General features: G+C 57.8%; 1 protein-coding gene across 9 annotated transcripts in view; it reads right to left on the bottom strand.

The window, feature by feature from the left end:
• The window catches only part of MBP (myelin basic protein), a 103,198-nt gene extending 81,176 nt beyond the window's left edge, over positions 1–22,022 (bottom strand). For 2 of the 9 annotated variants that reach the window (XM_032310285.1, XM_032310286.1), the window contains exons 1-2: positions 12,835–13,233; positions 3,401–3,476 (exon numbers count right to left, since the gene is read on the bottom strand). In XM_032310285.1, coding sequence (XP_032166176.1) covers positions 3,401–3,476; positions 12,835–13,218 — 460 coding nt within the window. In that variant the 5' untranslated portion in view covers positions 13,219–13,233. Of the gene's footprint in view, positions 1–3,400; positions 3,477–4,112; positions 4,170–9,179; positions 9,339–12,834; positions 13,234–19,618; positions 19,641–19,925; positions 20,028–21,911 lie in introns of those variants that run through there. The other 7 variants (XM_032310288.1, XM_032310289.1, XM_032310292.1 and 4 more) reach the window with 7 other exon arrangements.
• Positions 22,023–26,169: the final 4,147 nt, after the last annotated feature.

Below are 26,169 nucleotides of genomic sequence, written 5' to 3'. Positions count from 1 at the left end.
CTTCTAAATCGGGGAAAAGACCCGGCGGTGTCCCACAGCTGGGATGAGTTGCAGGATGTAGGACTCCGTCAAGGAAAGGCCTTAAGGAATCACCCCGTGGACGGACAAGGGCGGCCCCCGCACAGCTGGGCTGTCAGTCCTTTCAGAAGAGACTGATTCTCCCACCGAAGCGAAGACGGTCCTCACGGGACGGGAAGTGCCGTGTATCCGCAAGCCAGAGTCTCGTTTCTCAGTGTCGTTCGTGTACGTCTGGAGGGTCTCGTCAAGCGAGTGCGTTTTAATGATGATTAAAGACATGGATGCCTTTCTGGGGGACGTGGTTATCCCCGGAGAGGCAACGTGCTGCTGCGTACTGCCCGCGTCTGGGCGCGCTCGGCTCCGAAGAACGGTGGGGAGAACTGATCCGTCTGACTGGAAACCAGACGGAGAAGTCACTCCCCACTGCAAGGTTCAGGCATGAACCTACACTTTGCAGGTGCTCAGATTTTGGTTTTCAGTGTGGTATATTTTTCCTTAAACCAATGAGATAGAAACATCCAGAAACATGGGGAACTTGTGAGCCGGGTACAGTGGCAGGGAAATGCAGTCCCACGCTGAGTGAACCCCAAACCCAGGAGCCCAAGTAACATGGTCTCTCTCCTGCGTCCCTGCCGTACACGGACCCGACACTGAGGGGAGGTCACAGCCGGTCACATGCAGACCCCATGCTGAGGGCCTGCTGCAAATGGACAGTCTCTCCCGAGGGGCAGTTGGTCCAACACCTTTCATTCAAGCCGACAAAAGGTCCTGAATCCCCGCTGTAGCCAGGTGACACAAATGTCTTCTGTCCCTTGGCCAGGTTCCCTACTGGGCTCCCCAGGGCTATCTTCCAGGTAGAGTCTCCCCAAAGGCAAGGGGGCTATTTTTAGCCCATGGACCCAGTTTTCTTCCAGGAGCCTCCACAGGGGAGGCCAGAGCATGCGGCGAGTCTCAGCCAGACCCGGGGCTCAGGCAGCGAGCACGGGTGCCCTCTGGGGCCTCCAGGGCCGCCGGGGCGCGTCCTTCCTGGGTCTGCCGATCCCCAGCATGAACACGGACCGAATGACAATGTGCTGATAAATTAGTGAGCCTTCTTAAAACCCCACAGAACCAAAGGCAAAATAGGGCTTTCTTCGTTTCCGAAGGTTGGGAATGACTCACAGAAACAGTCCCGTGGCTCGTCCCGTGGCTCCTCCCGTGGCTGCCGTCTTTCTCCCTCACGCTCACCCCCAGATGCTCTGCTCCGTGCCAGGGCCACGGGGCCGGGGCCACGGAAACGGGGCTCTCAGGCCTCCCTGCCCTGTGTCCTGCTCCACCAGCCACTAACGTGCAAGGCTGGGAAGGCGGCCGTCTCTCTCTGCCTTCTGGAACACACCCCTCCCTCCGGCATCCCGTCCTGTGCTCTTCAGGGGGACGGAGAGGGCGGTGGGAAGACCGCGGGTGCTGAGTCACGGGGGAAACATGACCCGGAAGGTCCTGCTGGGAGGGGACTCCTTCCCGGCGCTGGACAGAGGCCCCGGCCGGAGCAGGGAGTCACACCCACCCCGACACGGGACGGGTCCTCGGCAGGGGTGCGGGAGGGGAGAGAGACAGCCCCGCAGAGACCCTCTGATCACAGGTCAGCCCGGCACCCTGACACAGACACTGCTCCGACCATCTCCCATGTCCAAGTGGGCCGCACGGAAGCCCCTGCGGGAGCACACAGGAGTCCACAGCAGCGCAGTGGCCCAAGGTGTCTCCTTCTATTCTGGTGCCCGTCTAAATGCCACGGATTATCTCGGACGCTCACTCGGAAAGCTGTGAAACCCTTCTCTCCGGTGACAAGAACAAAAAACAAAAAACAAAAAAACCCTGCAGAGCTTTACCATGTAACGATCACCGGCAGACACCAGTGTTCTTAAATCCCCAATATCTTAATCGTCCAAATGTTAAACATCAGCTTTCAGCAGCAAGAGTGCAAGTATGGGCCTCCCCACGGCTCCGCCATCTTATTTTGGGAGAACTAACAAATTAAGAGCGTGTTTCAGTGACTCACAACGTCAAACACAGGAGAGACCCGCGAGTCACAGAGTGGTTTTTAGAACTGGGGCCACGAATCCATCATCAGGAGACTGCGGTCCCCCGGGGTCAGAGGTGGCCGGTCCGCACGGGTGGCTGCTGTCCACCCTCACCTGCGGTGGGCGGAGACGCGGCTCCGGGTGCGGACCCTGCCCGACCCGACTCGCAGCTCAACGCCACTGCCGTTAGAACGAGGCGATCAGTCGTCCAGTTTGGGGTTTAAGAATCCACACGTCACCCCCCGATTCAGTATGAACTAAGATCATTAATGTGTTGATAAAGTCAGTCCCCCCGTCAGCAGTGAAGGGAGGATCCAAACCAGTAAGGACATTACAGACAGCGAAGTCCCTTTCAGTTCTTCTTGGGCCGGAAATCATCTGTGAAGACCCTCGCTAACGCTGTAGCTCATGAAGGCAGCACAGAACGGGGGGCACTTGAAACAAGTCTGGAGAAGGACCCCCGGCTGATGCAGGAAAGGAGTCCAAGCAGGAGCAGAGAAGGACCCCCTGCCGCTCGGGTCACGGTCATGCACTGCAAACCCTATCGCAAGCAAGCGTGGCGGAGGGGCTGGAGGGGCTGCTGCCCAACCCCGCCCCAGGGAGTCTTGAAGCACTTTCGTGTGCGAGTGGCAGAGGGGGTGGCCGGCCCTCAGCTCCAGGACGGTCGTGAGCCCCGACGCGTCCTGACTGACACACACATAAGGCTCCGTCAACATGAAGTACCGAAGCCGGGAAGAGATTTCCCATCCCTGCCCCCACGACAGGAGGGTTCAACGTTCCACACACAGGGTCAGCCCCGTCATTACCTAAAATGACCCTTGATGGTAGAGAAGGTCCCAGACGGAGCATGAAGCCACCAGGAGCCTGGCGACCGGCGGCCCCGGAGAGGTCAGGAGCCAGAGGCTGAGCCTCGGTTCGGACACATGCCAGGGGTGTAGGGCAGCGCAGAGCACCGCCCTCAGCAAGGGGAGCCGAGGCCGATACGATGAGTGGACGCCATGCGGGAAACACAGGGTAACTGCTGAAGACCTTGGATTCGGACCGTTTTTATGTGGATTCTTCCCTTTTGCTTATCGGTACCTTCTAAGCGTGTACGGCGACCGAGTGCACAGGGACGGCCGACAGCGGGACCCGGGAGGGCCAGCCCAGTAAGACTGTCATGGGCTGGGGTCCGGGCCGAGACGTGTGGGTCTTGGTCTCAGTGCTCAGGGCCACTCTAGACGTTTCTGAGGCGGGGGTAATCCCCCCCCAGCTTCCAAGGGAGCCCTGCAGCCGAAGTTGGTATTGAGGGGTCGTGCTCAGTGACAAACCGGCCTACTTCTTACCTTGTCGCCCTTCTCCGCGCTCAACTCCCGCTTTCCCGCGTGGTTTCCCATCCTGCGTCGATGAGCTCGTCAGAAGCTACGAGAAAAACACAAGGCGTTGGCTTCAATGCCCTCGGAGTTCCTGCAGTTTCAGTCAGAGCAACAGTCCTGTGAGATACACCTTGCCCGTCTGAGACGAGAAAATGAAAACCCCTGGACGTGAGACACACCGGAAGCTGCATGAGCACATTACACCTCGGCTTCTGATGCCGACCACACCGCAAGGACGTGGGACCCTGGCCATCCCCACGCCCTGCTCAGTAACAAAGACCCCTCCGTGAGTTTCCTCATCCTGGACAAGGAACCCGAGTCCAGACCTCTCGTGGGTAGCGTAGCGCCAGGGTGGGTCCCATCTCCTCCCCAGGTGCGCTGAGCCGCGCTGAGAGCAGACAGGGCGACACTCCTGAAAACGAACGGCCCGTCTGGGCCCGCTGTTATGGGAATCATGGGGGCACAGACACTGCAGGGTCAGACTGAGGACGGTTCATCAGACAAGTGAGCATCCCAACAATGCACACCATCGGCGAAGAAGATGAAGTCGGCTTAAAAAAAAAATCAGTTCTTCATCTGTTTTTTCTAACATAAACTTTAGCAGCATATTCATGATTTTTTCACCCCCACAAGGCACAAAAGTGGAGGATTTACCCGAACTCATTGTATACCAATTGCTCACCCACGCTCCTCCTTGGCCCTGCGATGACCACCAGGACCACATGCCCCATCACCGTTGACCATCCCCTGGGCTCAGATGCTGGTGTTTAAGGACAGGTATAAGTGTCATTGTCCACGAGGAACTCTGTTTTCAACATGTGAAAACCATGCCCTGCTGAACGCGAAGCAGCTGTCCTTGAAGGGTAGAGGTGGGAAGGATTTCTCGATGGTACATATGCCCGGATAAAAGGTAAGCTGCACTCCCCAAGAGGGGACAGGGAACTTGCTTAAGATCTGAAGTTTTCTAAAGTCTCCCACAGTCCTGGGTGCCTCTGAGTGACCACGAAGGATGCCTTGGCCCTTCTCCACGAGGACCCCGACCGACGGCGGGATGGGCGAGAAAGGAAGCGATGACATTCTCGAGTGCCCCCTCCCAGGCTGTGTGAGTCCCTGAGCAGCTACGGGCCGAGACCCTCAACAGCCAACGCCCGGGGAGAGAACAGCCTTCCCGCCTCACCCTGTACACGGAAACCAGGCCAGGCGATGGCACGTCCCGTGAGCCCAGGGAAGCAAAGGATTGGGTGAAACGGAGAAGACGAATTCCGGTAAATCAAAGGCAGCTGTGGTGGCAGTGAGACGTCACCCGCTGGGGAGAACCGGTAAATTCCGCACGGTTCCCGCATGAGAGTGAAGAAACCCCTCGTGTTTAAGAATGTACGCTTTTAAGGATGCGAGTCTACCTCCGCAGGTCACTCCAGCCTCCAAGGTGGTTCCACCGTCTGTCTACCGAACCATTTAAACCAACCATCTCAAGACCCTCACGGACGAGATGGAGGTGAGGCACACAGTACTCCACGTGACAGGCACAGAGAGGGAAAGAGAACTTGCTTTTGTCCTCTTGGGGTCTACAGAGTAGCCAGGGAGTATGAGTGGGTGTGTTGTCCCAGGAGACGCGGGTCTGGAAGCAGGGAGCAGCCGTCCCCCTGAAGTTTGGCTACTTTTCGATTCCTCGTAGGGTTTTAACTAGATATTGAGAACTTGCAAGATGTGTAGAATACACACACTAATAAAACACTCGATCTCTGTGGAGCTCCCTCCCGTTTTAGAAATAAGAATGGTTTATACAAAACTAAACACAGACAATAACCGATACGGTTAAATATCTATACCGCCCAGAGCAATCTACAGATTTAGTGCGATCCCTACCAAAATACCAATTGCCTTTACACAAAACTAGAACAAGCAATCCCGAAATCTGTACGGAACCACAAAAGACTCAGAATAGCCAGAGTGATCTTAGAAAACAAAACTGGACGCATCACAATCCCAGATTTTGGGACGTATCACTGTACAGTACAGCAGTAATCAAACTAGTATGTTACTAGCACAAAAACAGACACACGGGTCAATGGAATGGAATAGAAAAGCCCAGAAATAAAACCATGATTATACGATCAATTAATTCCGACAACGGAAGCAAGAATATGTAATGGGAAAAAGCCTCTTCAGTAAACGGTGTTGGGAATGCTGGACAGCTCCGTGCGGAAGAACGGACGGACGACTTTCTCACACCACTATCTCACACCCCAAAATAAAAGAAGAAAACCCCGAAAGTCCAAGTTGTTGGCTTTAAAAGAAATTAACTGTTTTTGCCCATGTTCCGCAGAATGGATGAAGAAGATGTGGTCTACACGCAGCAGCATTACACGGCCCCCAAGAAGAGCGGAATCTTGCCGTTTGCAACAACACGGATGGTCTGGAGGATGAGATGGGAAGTGGCGTGACTCAGAGAAAGACGAACGCCTTCTGGTTTCAGTCATTCGGGTAACTGTAGGAACAGAACAGGTGAACAAAGCGAAACGAGAACAAACTAAGAAACACTTAACTCCAGAGAACGCACTGACGGTCACCGAGGGGAGGGGCTGGGCGAGGGGCTAAACAGGGGAAGGGGAGAAAAGAAACATTGGCAAGAAGACTTCATTTCTTTTAAAGCCAACAGCTTGGACTTTCAGGGTTTCCTTCCATCTGAGCGTAAAGAACCTCTCGTCACCAACCGTGTTCTCCCCTGGGCAGCGCATCTCCTGCCCCCCTCCCCTACTTCCTCCAGCCGGTGTCTCCCCCTCTCCCCAGAGTGATGTTCCCTCCTTCCAGAAAACAAATCTCGAAAAATCTAACCTAAGTCAGAATCCTGTGGGGTGTGTAAATATTTGGGGGCTTGTGGACAAAAGTGGAGCTATTTTTGGACAAAGGGCATTTGAGGCTGAAATCCAATGACAGACGTGCGCCCCACCCTGACCCTCTGGGAGAAAGGTAATGCTTCTTCCAAGCTGGTCTGTCCTGATCCAAACTTCCTCAAACTCCAAAGCAAAACTTGAGGCTGCCCTTGGGAGCGTTGTTCCTGAAAGATTTAATCCATATTCAGAAAACTCAAGACTACCGGACCTAGGGTAGATGGACGTCACAAAAGTCCAGGTCAGACTTCTGAATGCACGCAGAAGCAGTTGGAGTGGACCGCCTCTCAGATTAATAGCAGGAGAATTTATTTTACATGAACCACTTTCTGTAGGCAGATTCTTGCATTAAATCACAACGTGCACTCTGGCCCAAAGAGAATGACAGGACATGCAAGGGGAGAAGTGACGTGGGAACGGTGATTAGAGCCTTCGTCACGGACTGGGCCTTCCAAGGCACCCGAGGTGAGCGGCATCTTGTAGAACTGCGGGCAAAGCCACGGCATGCACACGAGTTCGGGCGGTGGCTTTGCTGGGTCTCACTGCACCCTCATGAGCTAGCAGAGCAGGGCGGGCAAGGGTGAGGCACTGGGACGGGGAGCTCACTACTGCCCGCCAGCCTCCCGAACACGCTGCGAAGAACCAGCCGCAGACCAACCAGTGGGACACCGGCCGGTCATCTTTAGTCCACTGCATTATTATTTAAGTTCACTTATTTATTTTTTAAGTCCTCTCTGCACCCAGCGTGGGGCTGGCACTCCATGGGCCGGACATTGAGAGCCGCCCGCTCTCCCGACCCGGCCAGCCAGCGTCCCTGTTCTATTTCACTTCTGCAACTAACCGAACAGGGAGAGCGGAATTCTGAACGTGTGGGATGCTGCTTGGAGGCCAGCGGACTCCGAGGAGTCTTGAGTAACGCGAGAAGCTTCTTGTGAAATAATAAAAAAAGGAAGTGGAAGTGGCGGGCGGGGAGAGTAGAACTGGAAGCAGAAGACCTCCGTCTGCACGGGGCGGGGGGCGGGGGGCTGCCTCACGATGCTTAGGGTGACGTCCCGTCCCAGAGGGGAGGCCTGCACGGTCCCCCGGGGTTGCTGGAAATCTCCATAACGCGTCGATGGGCACCGACGCCGCAGCAGCTCGGCGGCTGACACCCCGCGTGAGCTGTTCAAGGTCACAAGCCGTTCAAGGTCACAAGGCTGACCGTGCGGCCTTCACAGTTCAGACTTCACCCCTCCTGCAGCCGACGCTCCCCGCGGGCCCCGTGGTGGAGATCCTGAAGGACCCCACAGACGAGCCCCGCCGCGGGCGGCCGGGAGTGGAGGTGCGCGGCAGGGCTGCCGGGCGTGAGGCACGTGTGAACACAGGGCACCGCCGAGGATAGGGTTGGCTGCGTCTGGCCGCGCCCAGCTGGGCTTCTGGCACATCTGAGCGGGGTGCCGTCCAGGCCGGTGCTGTGCGACGCGGTGCAATCAGCCCCACCTCTCTGAGCCTCCCATTCCCACGCAGCAGCTGTGGGCTGGTTAGAGCGAGAGTCCGTCTAGTCACCGCTGGTTTCTGTCCTCGGGTCCCTCCCAGCAGGTGCACGTGACCGAGGCGGGTCGAGCAGCTGCAGGAATGCACAGACCCAGCCGTGGGCATCCCCTCAAACTGTCCAGGTCGAGGGAAGAGAAGGGGTAAGGACACTGGCAGCCCCTGAGGATCCCAGGAGTGGCGCCTCACAAGGAGCCTGAAATGAGAGCTCAGGCCCCCTGGGGGACCAGCCCGACCCAGGAAGTTAGGCAGCCGGTGCTGGTTCAAGACGGTGCTGAGTGGGACGGCGAGGAGTCTGCCAGCTGCAGCCGCAAGCGACAGCGTCCCCGGCTTCAGAAGAGCCTTCAGATCCTTGCCCAGTGTACGTTCACAGGCGGGAGGGTGGCGGGGATCTGACTGTGAGACAGAGAAGGTCCTAGACATCACCCAGACCCAAGCCTTCTGGAGCGCAGGGTTCCTGGGGGCGCAGAGGGGCCAGGGAGGCCGGGGGCCACAGTGCCTGGTCAGAGGCCATGCGGGAGCCACTCTCACTCCTCACTGCCTCGGGGCTCAGAGCATCTACCGTCTAAGTCATGTAATTACAGGAACAGCCCTGTAGCTTTGTTTCCACTTCACAGCTGAGAAAATAACGTTTAGAAGACTGAATCTCGCTTCGAGTGGTTCATGACTTTAGGAAAATATTTTACTTAGAAATTGGGATTTTTAATGTATTATAAATACGTCTTACATGGAAAAAATCATTATAGGTCTAAGATATACATTTCTCTTATTAATGAGCACAATACAAAGAAGTAAGACCTGTAGCAAGTAGCCTTGAGAACAGGGATGCCCCGGGAACACTTACCTGGGGACACACGCTGACTAACGAGAACAGGGACACTCCTCAGCGGAGGTCAGAAAGCCCGTACCGACAGCGCAGAGCCCGACCACACGACCAACACGCCCGCCCTCTCCTCCCGTCCCTAGACAAAGGCTTGTAGTTCCGTAAGGTGCCGGATGCAGAAGGAGACCAACAGGGCATTAATTACAACCCCGAAGAGCTAATCTTCCACATGTCTCAACGGGAAACATTCAAATTTCTTCCAATAACATTTTTTAAAAATAAATAATTGCGCTTCACACTCAGTAGGGAGCCAGAGGGCTGACTCTGTCCTGGGTCTCTGGTGCTATTTCAAAGCAATGTTTTCCCGTTCTGTGTGCACCTGCCAACGTGTGGGTGTGGCGAGGAAGCACCCCAGGGGGACAGCACTGGAAGGATGGGCCGGGGTCTGCGCGGGCCACAGAGGCGGGTGGACCACTGACCCCACGGGGAACCTGGTAAAACCTACCCCCGGCAGCCGTGGGTACTTCCCAGCAGGCAGGAGTGTTAACGTGCATTTATGATGGCAGGATTGAAACACCCCACCAGGGCGGTAACTTTTGCTTTCCTGATCTTTTAAATCCATGAAACGGACTTTGGCGTTAACCATTCATAGAATTTTTGCTTTTCACTGGACTCTGAAGGTCACCAGACCTGACTGTTCTGGCCACTGCTGCTCCCACGTCACCGGGGTCCGAAGGGCCCCAGCGCCTGGTCGCTGGTCCCGGCAGCGGCCCCCGGGGATGGAGCGGAGCCGTCGCTCGCACTGACGGAGGAACCACCGGGCGTGCAGGAGCGTGTCGTCGTGTTTCGGGGGTGGTCCGGGGTGGTCCACCTGCGCGTTCCAGAGAACAGGGAGCGAGGCAGGCTTCATGGATTCTGGGCATGTGCGCGGCAGAGGCTTGTCTGACCTCTGAAGTGTGGGTCGGGTACTAAGAGGAAGAAGTGCAGAATTCAGACGGATGGGGGGTAGTCGTGCCTCAGGAAGGGCGTCACCAGCTTGAAGGTCATGAAGCAGGAGGCGGTGACACTTCCGAGGGGGCAGACTCCTCTCCTTTTTGGGAACGCTAACCTCGGACAGAAGGAACTCCCCGGAGAGGGTCTGGGACCTGGCGGTGCTGGTGGCTGGCTCCGTCCCCTCGGGTGACTGCTGCATCCCACGCGCTCCTGGGGGGCTCCAGCGCGTCGGCCGGGCACAAGAGCCCCACCCGGAGCGCCGGCAGCTGGATCGGAGAGGGTGGCGGGCGGCTACAGACCGGAAGTACCTGCAGCCCGAGTGACACGGGGGGAGCACGAACACACTCTCCCGCCCTGGTCCCCCCGGCCCCCCTGCAAACCTGAGAGAGGAGCAGGACTTCCTGGACTGTTGGGGGAAGGGCTGGTTAGTATCTGACCAGCACCTGAGGCCAGGAACCGTGGCCAGAGGCTAACAAACCCCAGCAGGGGCCTCCTGGGACCAGCCACGGGCCGTCTTCCACCGCATCCCCCGCCGAGCCAGGCAGGGACGCAGGCGGATGGCGTTATCCAGGTAGGTGTGTGCTCGCCGCTCAGCCCAGAACCCCGCTCTGGTAATCAGCCGTGCCTGCAGCATGACCACAGATCCACGAGCGCCCCATGACTCAGCACACAGTCCAGGGCTGTGAGAAGAAACACACACTCTGGGCATCGCTCGGGGCCAGAGCTGGTGACCACAGGACAGAACAATGTGCCTTCGACTCCGTGCGTCTTTCCATCCACCTCCGGAACGACTCATGCATCCCTGACACGGGGCGTGGTGGCTCCTGATGGTCACGCTTAGGGAGGAGGCGTCGGCTCAGGCCGCAGGTTTCTAGGTGCCATGGGGCCGAGTCCCCTCTGAGTCTTAACTAAACTAAACCCGTGTTTCTTTCTGAAAACACATTTCTGTGTTTTCTGAAGCTTGAACTATTGGTCTAAAATGTTCAGATTCAAGTCTTAACCCCTATGGGGCCCCACGGGTGACAGCAGATCTCACTGCATCATGGTAATGGGTGAATTCTTTCCAGAACCTTCCAGATTCCAGTCAGGGAAAAGCATGGTGCCCTGCGTGGTCGTCAGTGCATCACAGTCCCACCAGAGACATGGTCAGAGGCTTCCGGTGGGCCCTGCCGCTGCCGCAGGGTGAGCCTGCACTTCTGGAGAGCCAAGGGAAAGATAAAGTAGGTGGCGAGTGGCCGTGATGTTCACAGGAAGGGGCGGGAGACGGTCCTGGGAGACAGGATGGGGCTGGAGATGGTGTCGGGAGACAGGGTGTGTGGCCGGGGCCGGAGGTCTGGGCTCAGGAAGCTGACAGCAGCCGACAGGCCAGGGCTACCACGGGCTGGGCGCTCTCCACATTTCAGAGGATTGCTTCTTCGTCTTCTCCCTGCTCCGCTGAGACACGGCCCTGGCTGTGCTCGTCTTACAAATGGGGAAGCTCGGAGGTCGGGAAGGTCGGGGGACCCTAGGTCGTGCACGGCAACCACATGGAAGGCCATCTCCAGAGCTCCAGCTCCGGCTCAGCCGTGAACTAACAGGGCCCCAGACAAAGCATCTCATTTCTAGAAAAGGATTTCTTGAAGCCTGAGTCTTGGGTTTGTTAAGGCAAAGAGCTCCCCCCGAAGGTCAGCAGGGGGCCCTCGTCCCGCATGTCATGCCGCATAGCCCGGCTCTCCTGGGTCCAAAGACATCGACCACGACTTCACAAAGCCTTCGCTCCTCACATCTGCGTGAAAACCACCGCAGAGCCTCGGTGAATAATGAGGGCTTCCAGGAGTACATCCTGCAACGCAGCCCCTTTTGAATCTGTTACTGAGAAACGGCATTTAAGTAAGTACCTAACAAAGGCCAAGAGTGTGCCGAGTGTGCCGTCTACACGAGAGCTTACGTCTTGAACGCGCGCTTTCTAGCTGGCTCTGCACGGCACTGGGTTCCTAAGTGGCATCTTTAGGACTGAAAAACTGAAAAAGACCGACTTCCTTTCAGAAGGCAGTGGTTTAGCACCACAAGGCTGAGGCCTTAGGATTTTCTTGCTGCATCAAAACCAAGACTGTTCAGGATGGCCCTTTTACAGGACACCCGTTTCCACCCGGTGCATCACTATATATGATGTATTACGTATTATATATTATATATTATAACGCATCTTAGCCCTTTCTACTCCTTACAAATCACAGCATTTCCTATTTGACCCCCTGGCAGAATTTACACGAGGCGTGGTGACATCAAAAGACAGGGCAGAACTGATCTAAAGAAGCAAAAGGGCATGCTGGCGTGGGAGAAAACAGCATGTGGCGGCAAACCTGGATTCTAGCCACATCTGCCCTCAGCAGCAAGGTAGCCATGGACACATCAGCTGGCTTCGGGGAGCCTCACCTGCTGTCCTTCTGGGGAAGCGAGAGGCCAGGCGGGGGCGGCTTGGGGCCCAACAACAGCCAGGGACAGCGTTCCGCTTCTGCCAGCCTCGGCTCTGCACACCCAGCATCTTTACGCCTCGAGCGCTCCCCGACAAGGACTAAGCAACGCCACCCACATTGTGTCAGACTATGACAGCTGGTTTCCCGAAGTCAGAGGCCACGCCCCGGACAAGATGCTATGAAAACTCACTCCTAGAGTGTCTGCTTGTGCTCGGCACCAGAAGGAGCGGCAGGAGAGCCGGCGACGAGAGCTGGACCCTGTCAGGCCCGCAGCGCACAAACACACCCACACGAGTGTGTGCACACTCACGCATGCCGTGCACACATGCGCGCTCACTCTCTCCCTCTTCCGAGTTCCAGGATGCTAGGAAGGCATCCACACATGTTATCCAGCCCGTCCCTTCTGCCAGGAGTCCTCAGACTTACTCTAACCTACTTCTGCCTCAAACCCTTTATAGAATGAGGCAGGGTATGCCCAGGAGAGAAGCCCACACGTGGTCGGAGGCCCAGGCCAGAGCTCTGTCAGTTGGAGCTGCTGTAACGACCCTACAACGAAAGTGGGGCTTTTGGTTTGCACACTGCTCCGTCCCCAGCACCATGACAGCGACTGGTATGTCGTAGGTGCTCAGGAAATACCCATGAAGTGACTAGGAGAAAACGGAATGAAACCAGGAAGCCGCCCCTCGACCCCAACCAATCACATGTGCTCACCTGCCCACACACACACACTCTCTCGAGCGGCAGTCTGTGCCTGGAGACCCGTCCTTGGTTTGTGGCCACACACCCAACCAGACCAGCACGTGGTCCGCGGGGAAGCCCAAGGGGTGGGCGTGGCGGGGAGGACTGGCTGAGCCGGAAGGAGCCGCCGAGGTCCACCCAGCCTGGGGCACCAAGAGGAGAGCCAAGGAGCCAGGGCCCTGAAGGCCCATCTGGGGCGGAGTCCCGGCAAACGCGGAAGCCCTGGCTCAGAAGGAACCCAGGACCCTGCAGACAGGAAGTGTGGGTAGATGGCTGGGCGCCGAGCACAGAAGCAGCGGCCAGACTGCCAGCCCCTGCCCTCAGCTCCAGACGGAAACCTGCCACGCCTGCTGGCATGGGGACCAGGAGGCACGGGGGACGGAGGGTCTGGGTGCCCAGGTCCTGGACGCAGAGCCCGCAGCCAGATCCCTGGGAGCCGCCACCTGGCCCACATGTGCTGTGCAAAGGGGCCAAGGCCAAGGGCAAAGCGACTCCTCTGAGCCTGGGAAGGGGATGTGGCCTGGAGTCGCGGATGCTGCCCTTCGGGAGGCGAGGGGGACCCGGCGTCAAGGAAGCGCAACCCTGTGCTCAGCTCCCGCATCACCCGTCACAGCAACACGTAGAAACAATGCACTGGTGGACTCAGGGGCTGGGGGTTTGTGCCTGAATTAATTATCTCTTCAAGGTGCTTATTTAGAGATTACGCTCTAGTAAACCTTCCTCCAAATGTGGCTAAATAGAAACACTTGGAGCCAGGCCGATCCAACCAGGCCCCTGCACAGCGGACTGGCCTCCGGGACGGGGGCAGCCCGGCTCCCTGGGCAGGTAGCTCAGTAGGGACCCTCTGTGCATGAGTCAGGCCCACGGCTGACGCTGCACTGAGACCTCCGCCGGCTGCTTCTCCTTCCTGCCTGAAGCCCACGGGCACCGCCCGGGGCCCGGGCGTCGCCTGCTTGGAGGACCGAGTGGACACCTGCTGCTTCCCTCCGCACGCTGTCCCGCCGCCTGCCTCCGGCACACACCACCCAAGGGCCGGGATGGGTCTGCGCAGAGACCGCCAGAGCGCGCCCAGCGAGACGACGGTAAGACGACGATGGGGAGACCCTGGGGTCTGGATCCCAGAGCAGCCTCCTTCCGGGCTCCCTCCTGATGACGGGAGTCACGGTCATGGGGTGTCGCTCGCGGGAGGAGGTCGGGGCGAGCCCTGTGGGTTGAGTGCAGGGTACATTTTCCAAACTCCTGTCTGAGCCCAAGTCTTGAAAGAAGAGAAATCCGTCCCAGAGGCACAGGCTCTGCGACGACTCTACCACAGCGGCTCCCACGAGACCACCGCCTCGGGCCGGCCCTGGCTTCAGTTGTTGCTGCTGCTTCAGTTGGTTTGAAATCTCGTCCAGGTTTTAACCTAGCTTCACAGTGACATGTACTTTTCCTACAGCTCACTTACTTCGGTGTTGCCAACCCTCCGGACATGTGCACTTCTATTTACACTTAGTGTCAGGACAGTTACTAATGCGGCTTTACCTGTGACGTTTCGCAGCATTTTCAGGAAGTCTCCCTCCAGGTCTGAGCACCGCCACCCCCACCCCACAGTCCCCACCACCAGTCTGGAGTGGATGAGGTCGGCTTTCCGTATTGGTCTGAAGCCGTCTCTCCTCCAAAATAAGTCCTGACATATGGAAATCAGGACAGATAAAAGAATCACCATCTCTCTCCTGGGATGGTGCTCCCTTCCAGGAGCGGTGCGACACGCCATCCGGAGGCCGCAGACGTGTTCCGCCTGTGCCGACATCCGACGTCTCCTTCCTCTCTCGATTCCTGGGAAGACAAGTGCGGCGGTGCCCACACTTCGGAGTGCTCCGTCTCAGCCCTTCCAAGGTCACTGCATCTTCAGACACCAAAGGAACCAGAATAAAAACAACCAGGGCACCCCCACTGCACCCCTCCAACACGCATGCACGGACACACACACGTGCAGACACACACACGCACACACACAGAAACCTAGTTTGTAAAATACAAGTATCACATTTATTTTATTAAATTGCTGCTTTAATTTACCCGGTCTTCCAAGGCAACACGGTAAGCTGAATGAGTCACATATGACGTTCTTCTGACAGGGGAGGAACAGACGCAGCCTCTTCCTCCCCGAACTCCAGACCCTGCTGCGCACCAGTCACACGATGACGACAGGCCCAGCAGAGCTCCGCCAGCCGCGGATGCTACAGACAGGAAACCCACACGCTATGCCAGTGACACCAAGGCACGTAAGCCACACTTGCAGTGTCCCAGGATGCACACGTGTGATGGAACATTTAAGCTCCGCGTCAGCAAGATGCTCCCGAGCCAGGGGTCAGAGGCTGCGCTGCTAAAAGCTGAGCGGGGAAGGAGTGCGTCCTGAGACAGACAGCCCGGGATCAGCAGATGTATAAGGGAGCAGGCCACGGGGCCACGGGGCCACGGGGAGTGGCGTGGGGCTGCTGGGGGAGGTTTGAGGCCCGGGGAGTGCCCTGGGACCAGGACGCCTCTGCACAGCACGACCTCGCCTCCTCCCTCCGCAGAGCGGTCCTGCTCTCCAGGAGCCCCGTGGTGCACCGTCTGTGTGCAGGGCAGGGGCTTTGCGGTGGGAAACCCGTGTGTGTGCTTCCAAGGCCCCTCCTCACACAGAGGAACCCTCGGGGCAAGAGCTACACCTGCTGTCCCGCCGCGGGCCTGTGAACCTGGAGCGGGGTGTTCCGCGCACCCCAGTCCGTGGATTTCAAAACTCCTCACGCACGGGCTGCGCTTGGGAAGGCCGCGGTGCAGCTCTGTGCCTTCTGCTGCCACAGCAAGGTCAGCAGGAACGTTAGGTTCCGACGACGCAGGAGAACACGGACGGAGAATCCGAGCACCGTCCTCAGAGACGCTCACGCTTACCCGACGGAACGCTGTTCTCTGAGAGCGGGACGCGCGGCAGCCGGGAACGATACCCGTGGGAGTGTCACCGGATGGAATGTCGTTGTCCCAGAGTGCCTCCTTCTACCGTGGGGTCATGGTATCAGTGGAACGCCAGGTCTGGTCGACCTTACTCAAACGCACGTCTGCGAGCCCGTGTGTACATGTGGATAACCGCGTGGAGACGAGACCGCCCCTCCCCCGCTAGGAGTGGGGGTGCTCGCAGTTTACTCGGGAGCTCATTAAAATACGTACTCCTGTACCCGGTCCCCAAGACTGTGGCTGGTGTGCCGGAAACGGGGCCTGGGACTCTGCATTGACTAAGAATTCCGGACGACACTGGGACTCTGCATTGACTAAGAATTCCGGACGCAGTGAGGCAGGCAGTAGGCAGACGACCCAAGGGCAAACAAGCGTCGGCCCGGCCCCTCAGCCTCACGAGAAGACACACAGCCGGGCTGGCCGACACTCTGGTAGCCCGCCACCACGCCCCTCGTGCCCCCACGGCCCCTGTGCCCCCTGCGAGCCATCAGAACAGACCCAGGGAGATGGTTCTGTGTGTTCTGTCTCTAGGTTTCCCACCAGACTCTGGCGGAAGAGCGACAGCGGAGGGAGTCTTCTGTCTGTCTAGGCCGGTGGTTGATGGGGCGAGGCCTCGCGTGTGCTGCGGGAGCTGCGCTCGTACCTGGCTGCTCCCTCCCGCTGGGGGGGCGGCGCGACAGACATTCCTAATGGGAGGGGAGGGCAGGATGTGGCGGGCCGGCACCCTGGGCTGCACGGTGGTCCCGTGTCGCCTGACCCCATGAGGCAAGGACACCACATGTGCAAGGTGGACACGGCTGTCAGGGGTCTTGCCCTTACTTAAAACCCCAGGGCAACCATGCTCACGGACCCCTCTGACAAAAATCAAACCCTCACTCTATTTAACTACATCATAGAGGAGTCATTCTCTGAAACGTAAATTTCAGAAAACATCACTGCAGGAAGACACGTCACACCCATAAGGCCCATGTCTCTGCGAGCCCTACTCACAGGAAGTCACTGTCCTGCTGGATTCCAGCCAGGAGCTAAGGGATGGTGCGGATGGGGAGCTGCGGGGTGCTGGGGACGGGGAGCCAGGTCCCGAAGGGCAGCACAGTGGGCCACGGTTCTGTCCCCCGCGGGCTGCAGGGCACGACACGGCTCCATGAGCGGGCGTGGGCCCCCAGCATCAGGGCGCTCAGAGGGCACGCAGTCCCCGAATGTCAAGATGGTCGGCACTGAATGCTGACCACAGATCAAACCAAACCCGGCGTACAAGCACAGCCAAGTCACGTCTGTTCACAAAACAAGCGCTGACACTCCTGTCTGCTACATGGTTTTAAAACTGAGAGACAGACACCAAACCCAAGCCTGCATTTCTGCATAATCAAAATCCACATGCTGTTAAAAACCACTGCATTTTATAAAATGTCCTAAACTATTTTTGTGTTTTTGATTTTGCAATACATATGAAGGAAAAGCATCTCGCCCTGAAGAAAAACAGCCAAGGGGCTCAGAGCAGAAACTCACTTCCTGTAGGCAGGCTGTGGCTTCGCCTCAGAGACACCCCCTCCCACACCCTCCTTGTCACCACCTACGAGCCACTGACCCCTTTTCAAAGCCAGTGTGAGTTCTGAGGTGGGGTGTCCTATCGCCATCAAGAGAGATGTTCTCGAGCTCCTGCAGGTGAAAAGTTGGACTGTTTTCCTATCTAATTCTTTCCAAGGCGAGCTGTTTTACAAAGGCCCCTGGTTTCTGGGCCCTCTCCAGGTGCTCGTGTGGCCTGCCGGGGACAAGGCGAGATCACAGGCCTGGGCCTGGGGGCACCACCCAAGGGTGGCTGGGGAGGGTGAGGGTAGCCCCGTCCTGATCCGGGCCTCTGACTTGTGAAGGCAAGTTCTGGGGGCTTGGGACCAGAGGTTTGGGACATGTGTCTCAGACCTTAGACGTGCCCCTCGACAGGCCTGCTCCCCGCAGAGAACTCGGGCTTCTCTGGGGACGGAGCCTGCTGGCTTCGATGGGGGCAGAGGGACTGCAGAGAAAGCACATGGCCGGGCTTCCCCACCGGGACGCACAGCCTTCCTCCAGGGCCCTGCGGGCACCATTAGTCAGTCGGTCTGTGTCCTTTTAGAAAACAAATCTGTCTCGGGAGAGGGGCAGATTAACTAGACCTTTAATGGATTTTATGTACGTCCTGAAAACACAGGTATTATGAAGAACAGTGTCTCGTAAAAATCAGCTCCTGGGTTGAGAAATTCAGAAGATTAAACCTTGTTTAAAATAACATTCGGGGGGCGCCTGGGTGGCCCAGTAGTGTCTGACTCTTGACCTCGGCTCAGGTCTTGATCTCAGGGTTGTGGGTTCAAGTCTGACAGTGGGCTCCATGCTGGGTGTGGGGACTGCTTCATAAAGAAATTAAAAATAAAACAAACAGAACAACATTTGGGGAGCAGGGTGGTCGCCCTTTTTGTGCAAAGTGCTGCTTTCACCTCCTGAGGACGAAGGTGTCAAGGAGCAATGTCCCCAAGGCCACCGGCACGGACTCCAGGTGTGTGCAGTTGTGAGGTGTGCGTGCGTGTGTGCAGAACTGTGGGGGGGTGTGCATCAGAGCGTATGTGTGTGTCCAAGCTGGCCATGAACTAGGCCGTCAGACACTGCGAAGCCTCCCTTCTGCCTCTGTGCTCCTCTGCGCTGGGAGCCCCCTGTCCGTGTTCTTTCTCCTCTTTACGCGCCTGTTGGCGTATTTTTTACATTCGTCTCTACTATAAAACTAAACATGAAATTTGTTTAACCACTTACGAATAAAACCTTATTTTCTTCTTTTCTTTTGGAAAACGTTAACCCCTTCACTCTTCAGGAAAGTGAATTAATTTTAAAAGAAATCAACATCCCCTTGAGAGGTGCAGACCTAAAGGAGCCTATTCTAACCCTTGTGAGCGGAAAGGTGCAGGCCGTGGAGGAGTCGCCACGATTCCAGTACGGCGGCCAGTAAGGGGACTCGCTCTACCCATTGTGAAGGTTTACTGTGCTGCTGTGGATATCAAGCTGGTGTGGTGCCAGTGGCGGGACAGACACCGGACGGGTGGCACAGAACCCAGAACCCAGAACCGGACCCACACAAGTATGCGGAAGTGACTTCTGACAGAGGAGCAGGGCAGCTTGACTGAGGAGTGACCTTCTGTTGGGCAACAGCCCTGGAGCGACAGGACACTCATAGGGAACAGTAAATCAAAGCAAAACAAAAAGCCCTCAACCTACACCTCACACTTTATACACAGATGAACTCAAAAATGGACAACAGACTTAGGTGTAAGATGCGAAACTACACTAGGCAGGGAAAAAACAAACAAACAAACAAACAAAAAAACGGGAGGAAAATCTCCAGGACCTCAGGTTAGGCAGAGCGTTCTCACCCTCCCCCACCATTTCAACCCATGAAAGGAAAAATTAATAACAGGTCTCGTCACGTTGAAAAACTTTCTCTCTACCAACAACCTTGTGGAAAGAAGACGAAAGGCCACTACCAGAATATAACTGCCAACCACCGGACCACTGTCTAGAACATAGGAAGAACCATCGAGACCAAACGCCCAATTAGAACACGGGCAAGGACACGAGCAGGCTGTTCACTGTAGGATGCACAGATGGCAGATACACGCAGGAAATCTTCCACGTCATTATCCCTGAGGGAGATGCAAATCAAAATCACGATGTCACCTCACATCTCATGATAGAACAGCTGAAATAAAAAGTAGCCACGGTGCCACCCGCGGTCGATGCTATGCACATCCTGGGTCCCTCTCACCTCGCAGAACAGCGCAGCCATTCTAGAAGAGAGGACGTCAGTTTTTCACAAAACGAAGCATGTGCTTGCCCTATGACTTAGCCACTGTACTCGTGGGCACTCATTCCCAAAGAAATGAACGCTGTGCTCACACAAAAACCTGAACGAGGACGTTCAACACAACTGTGTTCATAATAACCCCAAACTGTCAACGACCCAAGTGCCCTTCCAAGAGGGAATGGCTAAAACAAACAAACAAACAGCCCAGAACAGTGATGCCTGCACGCCACGAAACACGGCTCAGGAATGAAAAAGAACATAGACTCACCCTGATCAGACCTCAGGAGAATGGCGCTTGGTGAAAAAAGCCGATGGAGAAAGCCTAGGTATTGGGTGACTCCGTTCATCCAGCGTTCTCGAAATGACGAAGTTACAGAAATTGGGGAACAAGACCAGTGGTGCCAGGGGCTCGGGGAGGGGGAGGGACAGTGTGGGCCGCGGCTGAAAGGAAGCGTGCACAGCCCACAGGTGGAGCTATCCCACCAGACTCGCGGTGACCACGTGATCCAACTAACGTTTGTCAGGTCAGGTGGCAAGAAAACTGCCAACATCCTCCGCCACCAGCACTCACTGCCACCGGGGACCCTGGCAGCAAGACCCGACCTTCCCAACCCCCCGCGGGGCAAGTCAACGCCAAGTCCCAGAGAAAGCACCTTGTCTTACACCGTCTCACCGTCGAGCAGAATCGCGATCCGTCAGAAAGTGGATTTGAACCAAAGAACTTCAGTCCCCCCTGAGTTCATAAAAGCAGTCATTTCAGAATAGTTAAATCCTTGAGAGATCTTGCTAACCAGCACTATACGGTCACTTCTAACAGGATTCCTTCCCTTCAGGTTTTTGTTTGTTCCACTTAAAAACATAAAACTGCTACTGGGCCCTTCTCCTTGTCTGGTAGAAACATGTTATTAGGCCGACGGCCTCCAGCAGGTCCTCTGGGCCACCCTTCAAGAAGGGCCGCTCTGGTCTGGGCTCCCCAGCTCCAGGCACAGGCCGTGATGTCCCAGCGGGCCCCACTGCCGCCCACGGGTGGCCTCCCAGTGAGCCTTGGTGCCCACTGGCCCCTGACCTGTGGGCCGTGGGCTGTAAAATGTCCGGTCCCTGGTGAGTGACAGTCTCCAATAACCAGCGCTATTAGGGTGCTCCAACACCCTGCTTCCTCTGAAAAACTCCTTCCAGCCGAGTGGGGGTGTCCCTCCCTAGTCAGCCAGGGCCCCCCCAACCATGTTTACACCCCTCAGCGCACACCCTAGCCCCCTCCCGCGCCTGCCACGGCTGTGGAGCTGAACGCACACTCATTGTTGATTCTCACGTTGTCGCAATTGGAAAACACAGAACAGGAACCAGAATGCGCCTGTTTCCTGCCAGAGACTTACTGAGATCCCCGAAGAAACTTAACCGTTTTGTAAACCCCACTCTGCCTTCCCTAACTGAGGGCGAAAGGGGGCCTTGAAAGAAACCAGGAGCTGCCACCAAGCATCCCAGGAGACCCAGAGCCAAGGGGCGTCAGAGCAGTGAGGGCAGAACACGTCGTAGGGGCCACCACCCACCAAGCCGGGCCAAGGCGGAGCGCGCGCCCCCAGTCACAGGCGCCAGGCGCGCAGGTGGCCGCAGGTGGGCCGAGGGGGCTGCAGGTGGGTGCAGGCGGCCACAGGTGGGCCGAGGGGGCTGCAGGTGGGTGCAGGCGGCCGCAGGTGGCCTCTGCAAGCGGCTGCAGGCAGCGCGCACTGGAGCTGGGACAGGCCCGGCGAAGGCGGAAGCCAGGCGAGTCTCCAGTGGCCCCCCCACTCCGTGATCAGAAACTTGCTTCGTTCCGGGGTGGGGTGCGGGGGCGTCCGCGGGGCTCCGCGCGTAGAACTAGCACTCAGAACTGGCAGGGACCCCCAGCCTGCCCTTCAGCTCGCCACCAGCACCCGTCTCCATGTCGCCAGGAGCGGCCTCTTTTGACCTTCCACACCTGTCACCCCTAAACCCCACCCCCACCGCCACCTCTAGGCCGCGCGCCCTTCCCGCGACCTGGCCTCGGGGCCTGGCCGGAGGCCACACCTGGAAACCCGTCGGGTTCCAGCGCCCGCCGCCCTAGACCGGCGCCCACACCCGCGCCCACCCACTCGCAGCGAGGCCTCGGGCTGCCACCAGCGCCGCTGCCCAGGACAGCCCTGCGCCCCGGGTCCCGCCCAGAGGGCCGGGGGCCCCGCTCCGGGGCGCGCACACCAAGCCCGGGGCCGCCCCGCCCGCCCCCGCCGAGATCACCCACCTCGAGTCCGCCGCTCCGAGGCCGAGGGCGCCGCGGGGTCCCAGGCCGCCTCTCCGCAGCCCGGGCCCCACTCGTGGGGAGCCGGCTCCCGGAGCTCGCTGCCGGCGCTGCCTTCCCGGGAGGGAGACGCGGGCCGCCGGGGCCGCAGGCTCGTCCTCGCTGGCGCGCGGCGGTGACTGAGGGCGGCTGCTCCAGGGCCCGGCGCGCACCCCGCCTCCCGCCCCCGCCGCCCGGGCTTCCTGCGAGCCAGGTAAACACGGCTGCCGAGCGGAGCCCGCCCACCTGCCGCCCCGCCCCGCGCCGCCAGCCGCCCGGACCACCTCGGGGACCGCCTGGCGACGCGGAGGGCCGCGGTCGCGTGGGGACCCGGGCGCAGAGTCGGCGCCAGCGGGGCGAGGTCGCATTTGGCTGCCCAGAACCCCTGCTCTCTGAACCTTTCCTGGGCCTTAACCTCTGAAACTACCCCCACCCGCCATCGCCGGGAGGGACCTGAGGGAACGTCTCTTCTCCGCGCCCGAGTCCCTCTTCACAGCATGGGGACTCGGGTCCGGAGCTGGGCTGCTGGCCTGAATCCACCCCATCCCCTGTGCAGTGCCCGGGTTAGCGCTCCCGACACCGCCAAGCCCGGCCTTTGGGAACCCCAGGTGAAGAACTTTGCGTGGATCCTGGCACCCGAACAGGTTCTCGGCTGGAAAACGCATGTTTCCGCGGAGGAGGCAGGCAAAGGGCACACACAAAACAGACCAGAAAATGCCCAGGGAGGAGGGCGAGCCCTGGGTCCTGCCCTACTCAAGCATCTGTCGCTTGCGGCCAGGGTCATCCTCTCCATGCAGAGGAAGCCTGCGGTCTGGACATCGGCCACCTGGACACACGGATCTGGTGGTCGGATGGACTTTTCCCTGCATTCTTGGCCCCCTCCTGGCAGTGCGAAAGTAGAAGGGAGGAGGGAGAGCTGAGCCGCCGGTGTCCACCCTGACTCAGATTCCCGGTCAGCGGACCGAATGTGGCTCCCCGGAGCCCGCGGGGACTCGATCGTATATGTTAGGAGACGGGGGAAGTCTGGTGCTTGGCAAGAGGCAGGGAGCCCTTGTCCCCTGGGCCAGCTGTCTGCGGCTTCGGGGCTGCCCGCCCCAACCAGCTGTCCTCATGTTCCCCAGGGATCTAGCAGCCACACTCAGATGCGGACGATTCTACGAGACATTCGTCTCCGGCGACAAGTGTTGAACCTGATGCCTTCCTCAGGAGAGACAGGTTGAGAGGAGAGAACATGATGTTCCCGACCTTGCACGGGGGTCGTCAGGGGCCGTGGAAGGGGATGCTGGTTGTGCCAGACTTCCTACTTTTTCTGCCTCTGTTTCAGAAATGGATGAACAGGGCGGGAATAAGGGAGTCAGACGCACAGTATGGGCGCCCACGGCAGTGACTCAAACCCGGCTCCTGCTCCTGACTCAGATCACTCATCACAGCTCTCAGTGCCCACCCCCTGCCCTTGACTTCTTAAAGGTCAGGCCAGGGCCATCCAGAAACTGGACTTCTTCTGGGGGCCTGTTTCGGCGACACAAAGAGCTCCCCCCGCCCTGCACAGATGTCTCTTTGCTTCTTCCTGGGGTGAGTGGGCCGCGGAGGGCCTGGGGTCCCTTGACTGAAGACTTGAGTGAAGGCTGGGCGGTGGAGAGCCCCACAGGTCACGCGGAATCACTGCTGATTTCCAGTGCTTTATAGAAAATTCACATACGCCAACTGTCGTCCCTGCAAATGTCAGGTTTGCCAGTTATAACTCTTTGTAAAGTATTTATAAAATCCCGCTGTGCCTGTTGTGTGGGGACACAGTGTCCCCAGACTCACGTTCGGGGATCCGTCAAACAGCCAGGAAGACTGTTCAGTAGAACGACGGATCGGTGTTTGGAAGACCCAGTCCTGGGGTCATCCCCCTCCCTCTGGAGGCGGAAGCGGGGGCCGGTATTTTGTGCTTTACCTGGAGACGGCCACACACCTTAACAAAAGAGAGGTTCATTTTGCTGAATACACTTGAAAGGGGTCTTTGGACAAGGGAGGGGGAATGAGCCACGCCTCACGGCCTCTTTGAGGTTTCCGAGATTGCGATTCCCTCTGACCTGCGCTGGGGGCGCTGATGAGGGCGGCCCTCACTGCTCTGCAGGGGGCAGGCTGCGCATGCGGCTGAGTGTGGGACACACTCAGTGACCCTTTTTTTATTGCAGTGTAACAGAATTCATTGTTTTTGCACCACACCCAGTGCTCCATGCAGTCCGTGCCCTCTCTAATACCCACCACCTGGTACCCCGACCTCCCACCCCCCACCCCTTCAAAACCCTCAGATTGTTTTTCAGAGTCCATAGTCTCTCATGGTTCACCTCCCCTTCCAATTTCCCCCAACTCCCTTCTCCACTCTAACTCCCCATGTCCTCCATGCTATTTGTTATGCTCCACAAATAAGTGAAACCATATGATAATGACTCTCTCTGCTTGACTTATTTCACTCAGCATAATCTCCTCCAGTCCCGTCTATGTTGCTACAAAAGTTGGGTATTCGTCCTTTCTGATGGAGGCATCATACTCCATAGTGTATATGGACCACATCTTCCTTATCCATTCGAGTGACTTTTGTTCTGTGGAGATAACTACAACTGACCCAAGCAAAAGGAAGTAAACACATTAATCTTAATAATTGTCGGGAGACGGGACTGCATGCCTTTTTGAGTTTGCTTTGTTTTCCTCATCAATAGACTTAACTTTGTAATTATATTTTGGCTGGACAAGGACTGAACTTCATTTCATCCTGGTCTGTAATGAACAATTTGCCGGTGATACTCGCATAGCTGATAATTTACCAGAATAGGGTTGAAGGTTGACTGTTTCACCATAAATTTCCGTTGGTACGTGGATAGACTCTGCTCAGGTCACAAGTACCAGTAGACAAAGGGCGTGAACTCCAAAAGGGCAATTAAAATAACTCATGTGGACAAGGAAACACTTGAGAGCTCTAGACCGTAGCCACACACCCAACAGCCCCAACACGGCACCCCTAGACTCCTTCCCCAACAGTGGCTGTCCCCGCAGCACCCCCACCCCTAGCCCACACAGCCCGTGTGCAGGGTCACGGCTGCAGGGGCACCTGCACTGGCCAGAGAAGACCAGGGGTCTCTCTGCGCACTCCCCAGCGTGTGCGGCCAGATGGGGAAGGGGTCAGGCAGGCCACTCCCCCCAGCAAGCGCGGAGGCATGAAGGGCTGAGGGACAACAGGGTTTGGGGGAACCGGCTGGTGCAGAAGAGAGAGACAGAGCCAGCAGCAAGGCAGAAGCAGTGGGATGAACACCCCCGTCCCACCCCAGAGATGCGGGGTTTCCCGACCCAGCAGAGGGCTGGTGGCCCGGCTTCAGGACGGTGGTCTCCACCACTCAGGGGAGGTTGGGTCAGTGGCAGAGACTAGCATAGAGAGAGCCCTCCGTAGACTATGGCAGTAATACTTAGCAGATCCTACGGATTCCAGCAATAAGGGCTTCCCATGCATCCCCGAGTCCTCAAGGCGGCTGTGGGGTGTGATCTGCTTCCTGTGCCCGACAGGGTCTGGGGCTGCAGGAGGGCACAGTGGGGCAGACATCTCGGGGCCGCATCTCGGTCACGCATCTCCGTCATGACTGCACTGCAAGCATGTGGATGGCCCCTGGCACCGTAGGCCCGAGAGAGATACTCGCCGTGTTTATGGAAAGGGCCAGAGTCAGAATTTGGTGGCGGAGCCACACCAGTCCCTCTGCGGAGGACAGTCCGGAGGCAGAGCCGTTGGGACGGGCAGGGCAGGGGCAGACGCTGAGGGAGAGGGAGGGGTCTCACTGCTAGGCAGGCTTCTGCCGGGTGGTCTGAGGAGCGAGGGAGAGATAAGGGTCTTTAAGGGCAGGTGGGGTGCCCAGATAACACGCTCCATTAGCAGCCGGCGCCGGGGAGGGTGTTTCCCTCAGTGGCCGGACTCCTCCTCGCACAGCCCTCCCCCCTGGGCCCCGCTCGCGGACAGGCTCCAGGACAGCCTCCACAGCGCAAGGTCGGGCGGGCAGGCGCGCTTCTCCACGTCCGCATTGTCCCAGGGACTGTCCCACAGCTCTGTGCGCCGAGCGCCCCCGACGGAAGCATCACGGGCGGATGGAGGCCGCGTAAGCAGCTGCCCGAGGAAGATAAGGACCCGAGCCTTGTCAAGAAGAGTCCAGGGGAAGAACACCACCGGGGAGGGGTCGCAGATGCCGATGGG

Source organism: Mustela erminea, chromosome 13 (assembly GCF_009829155.1).
Source record: "Mustela erminea isolate mMusErm1 chromosome 13, mMusErm1.Pri, whole genome shotgun sequence".
Classification (NCBI taxonomy): domain Eukaryota; kingdom Metazoa; phylum Chordata; class Mammalia; order Carnivora; family Mustelidae; genus Mustela; species Mustela erminea.
The sequence above is the reverse complement of the archived record's forward strand: the minus strand, read 5'-3'. Positions and strand labels throughout refer to the sequence as shown.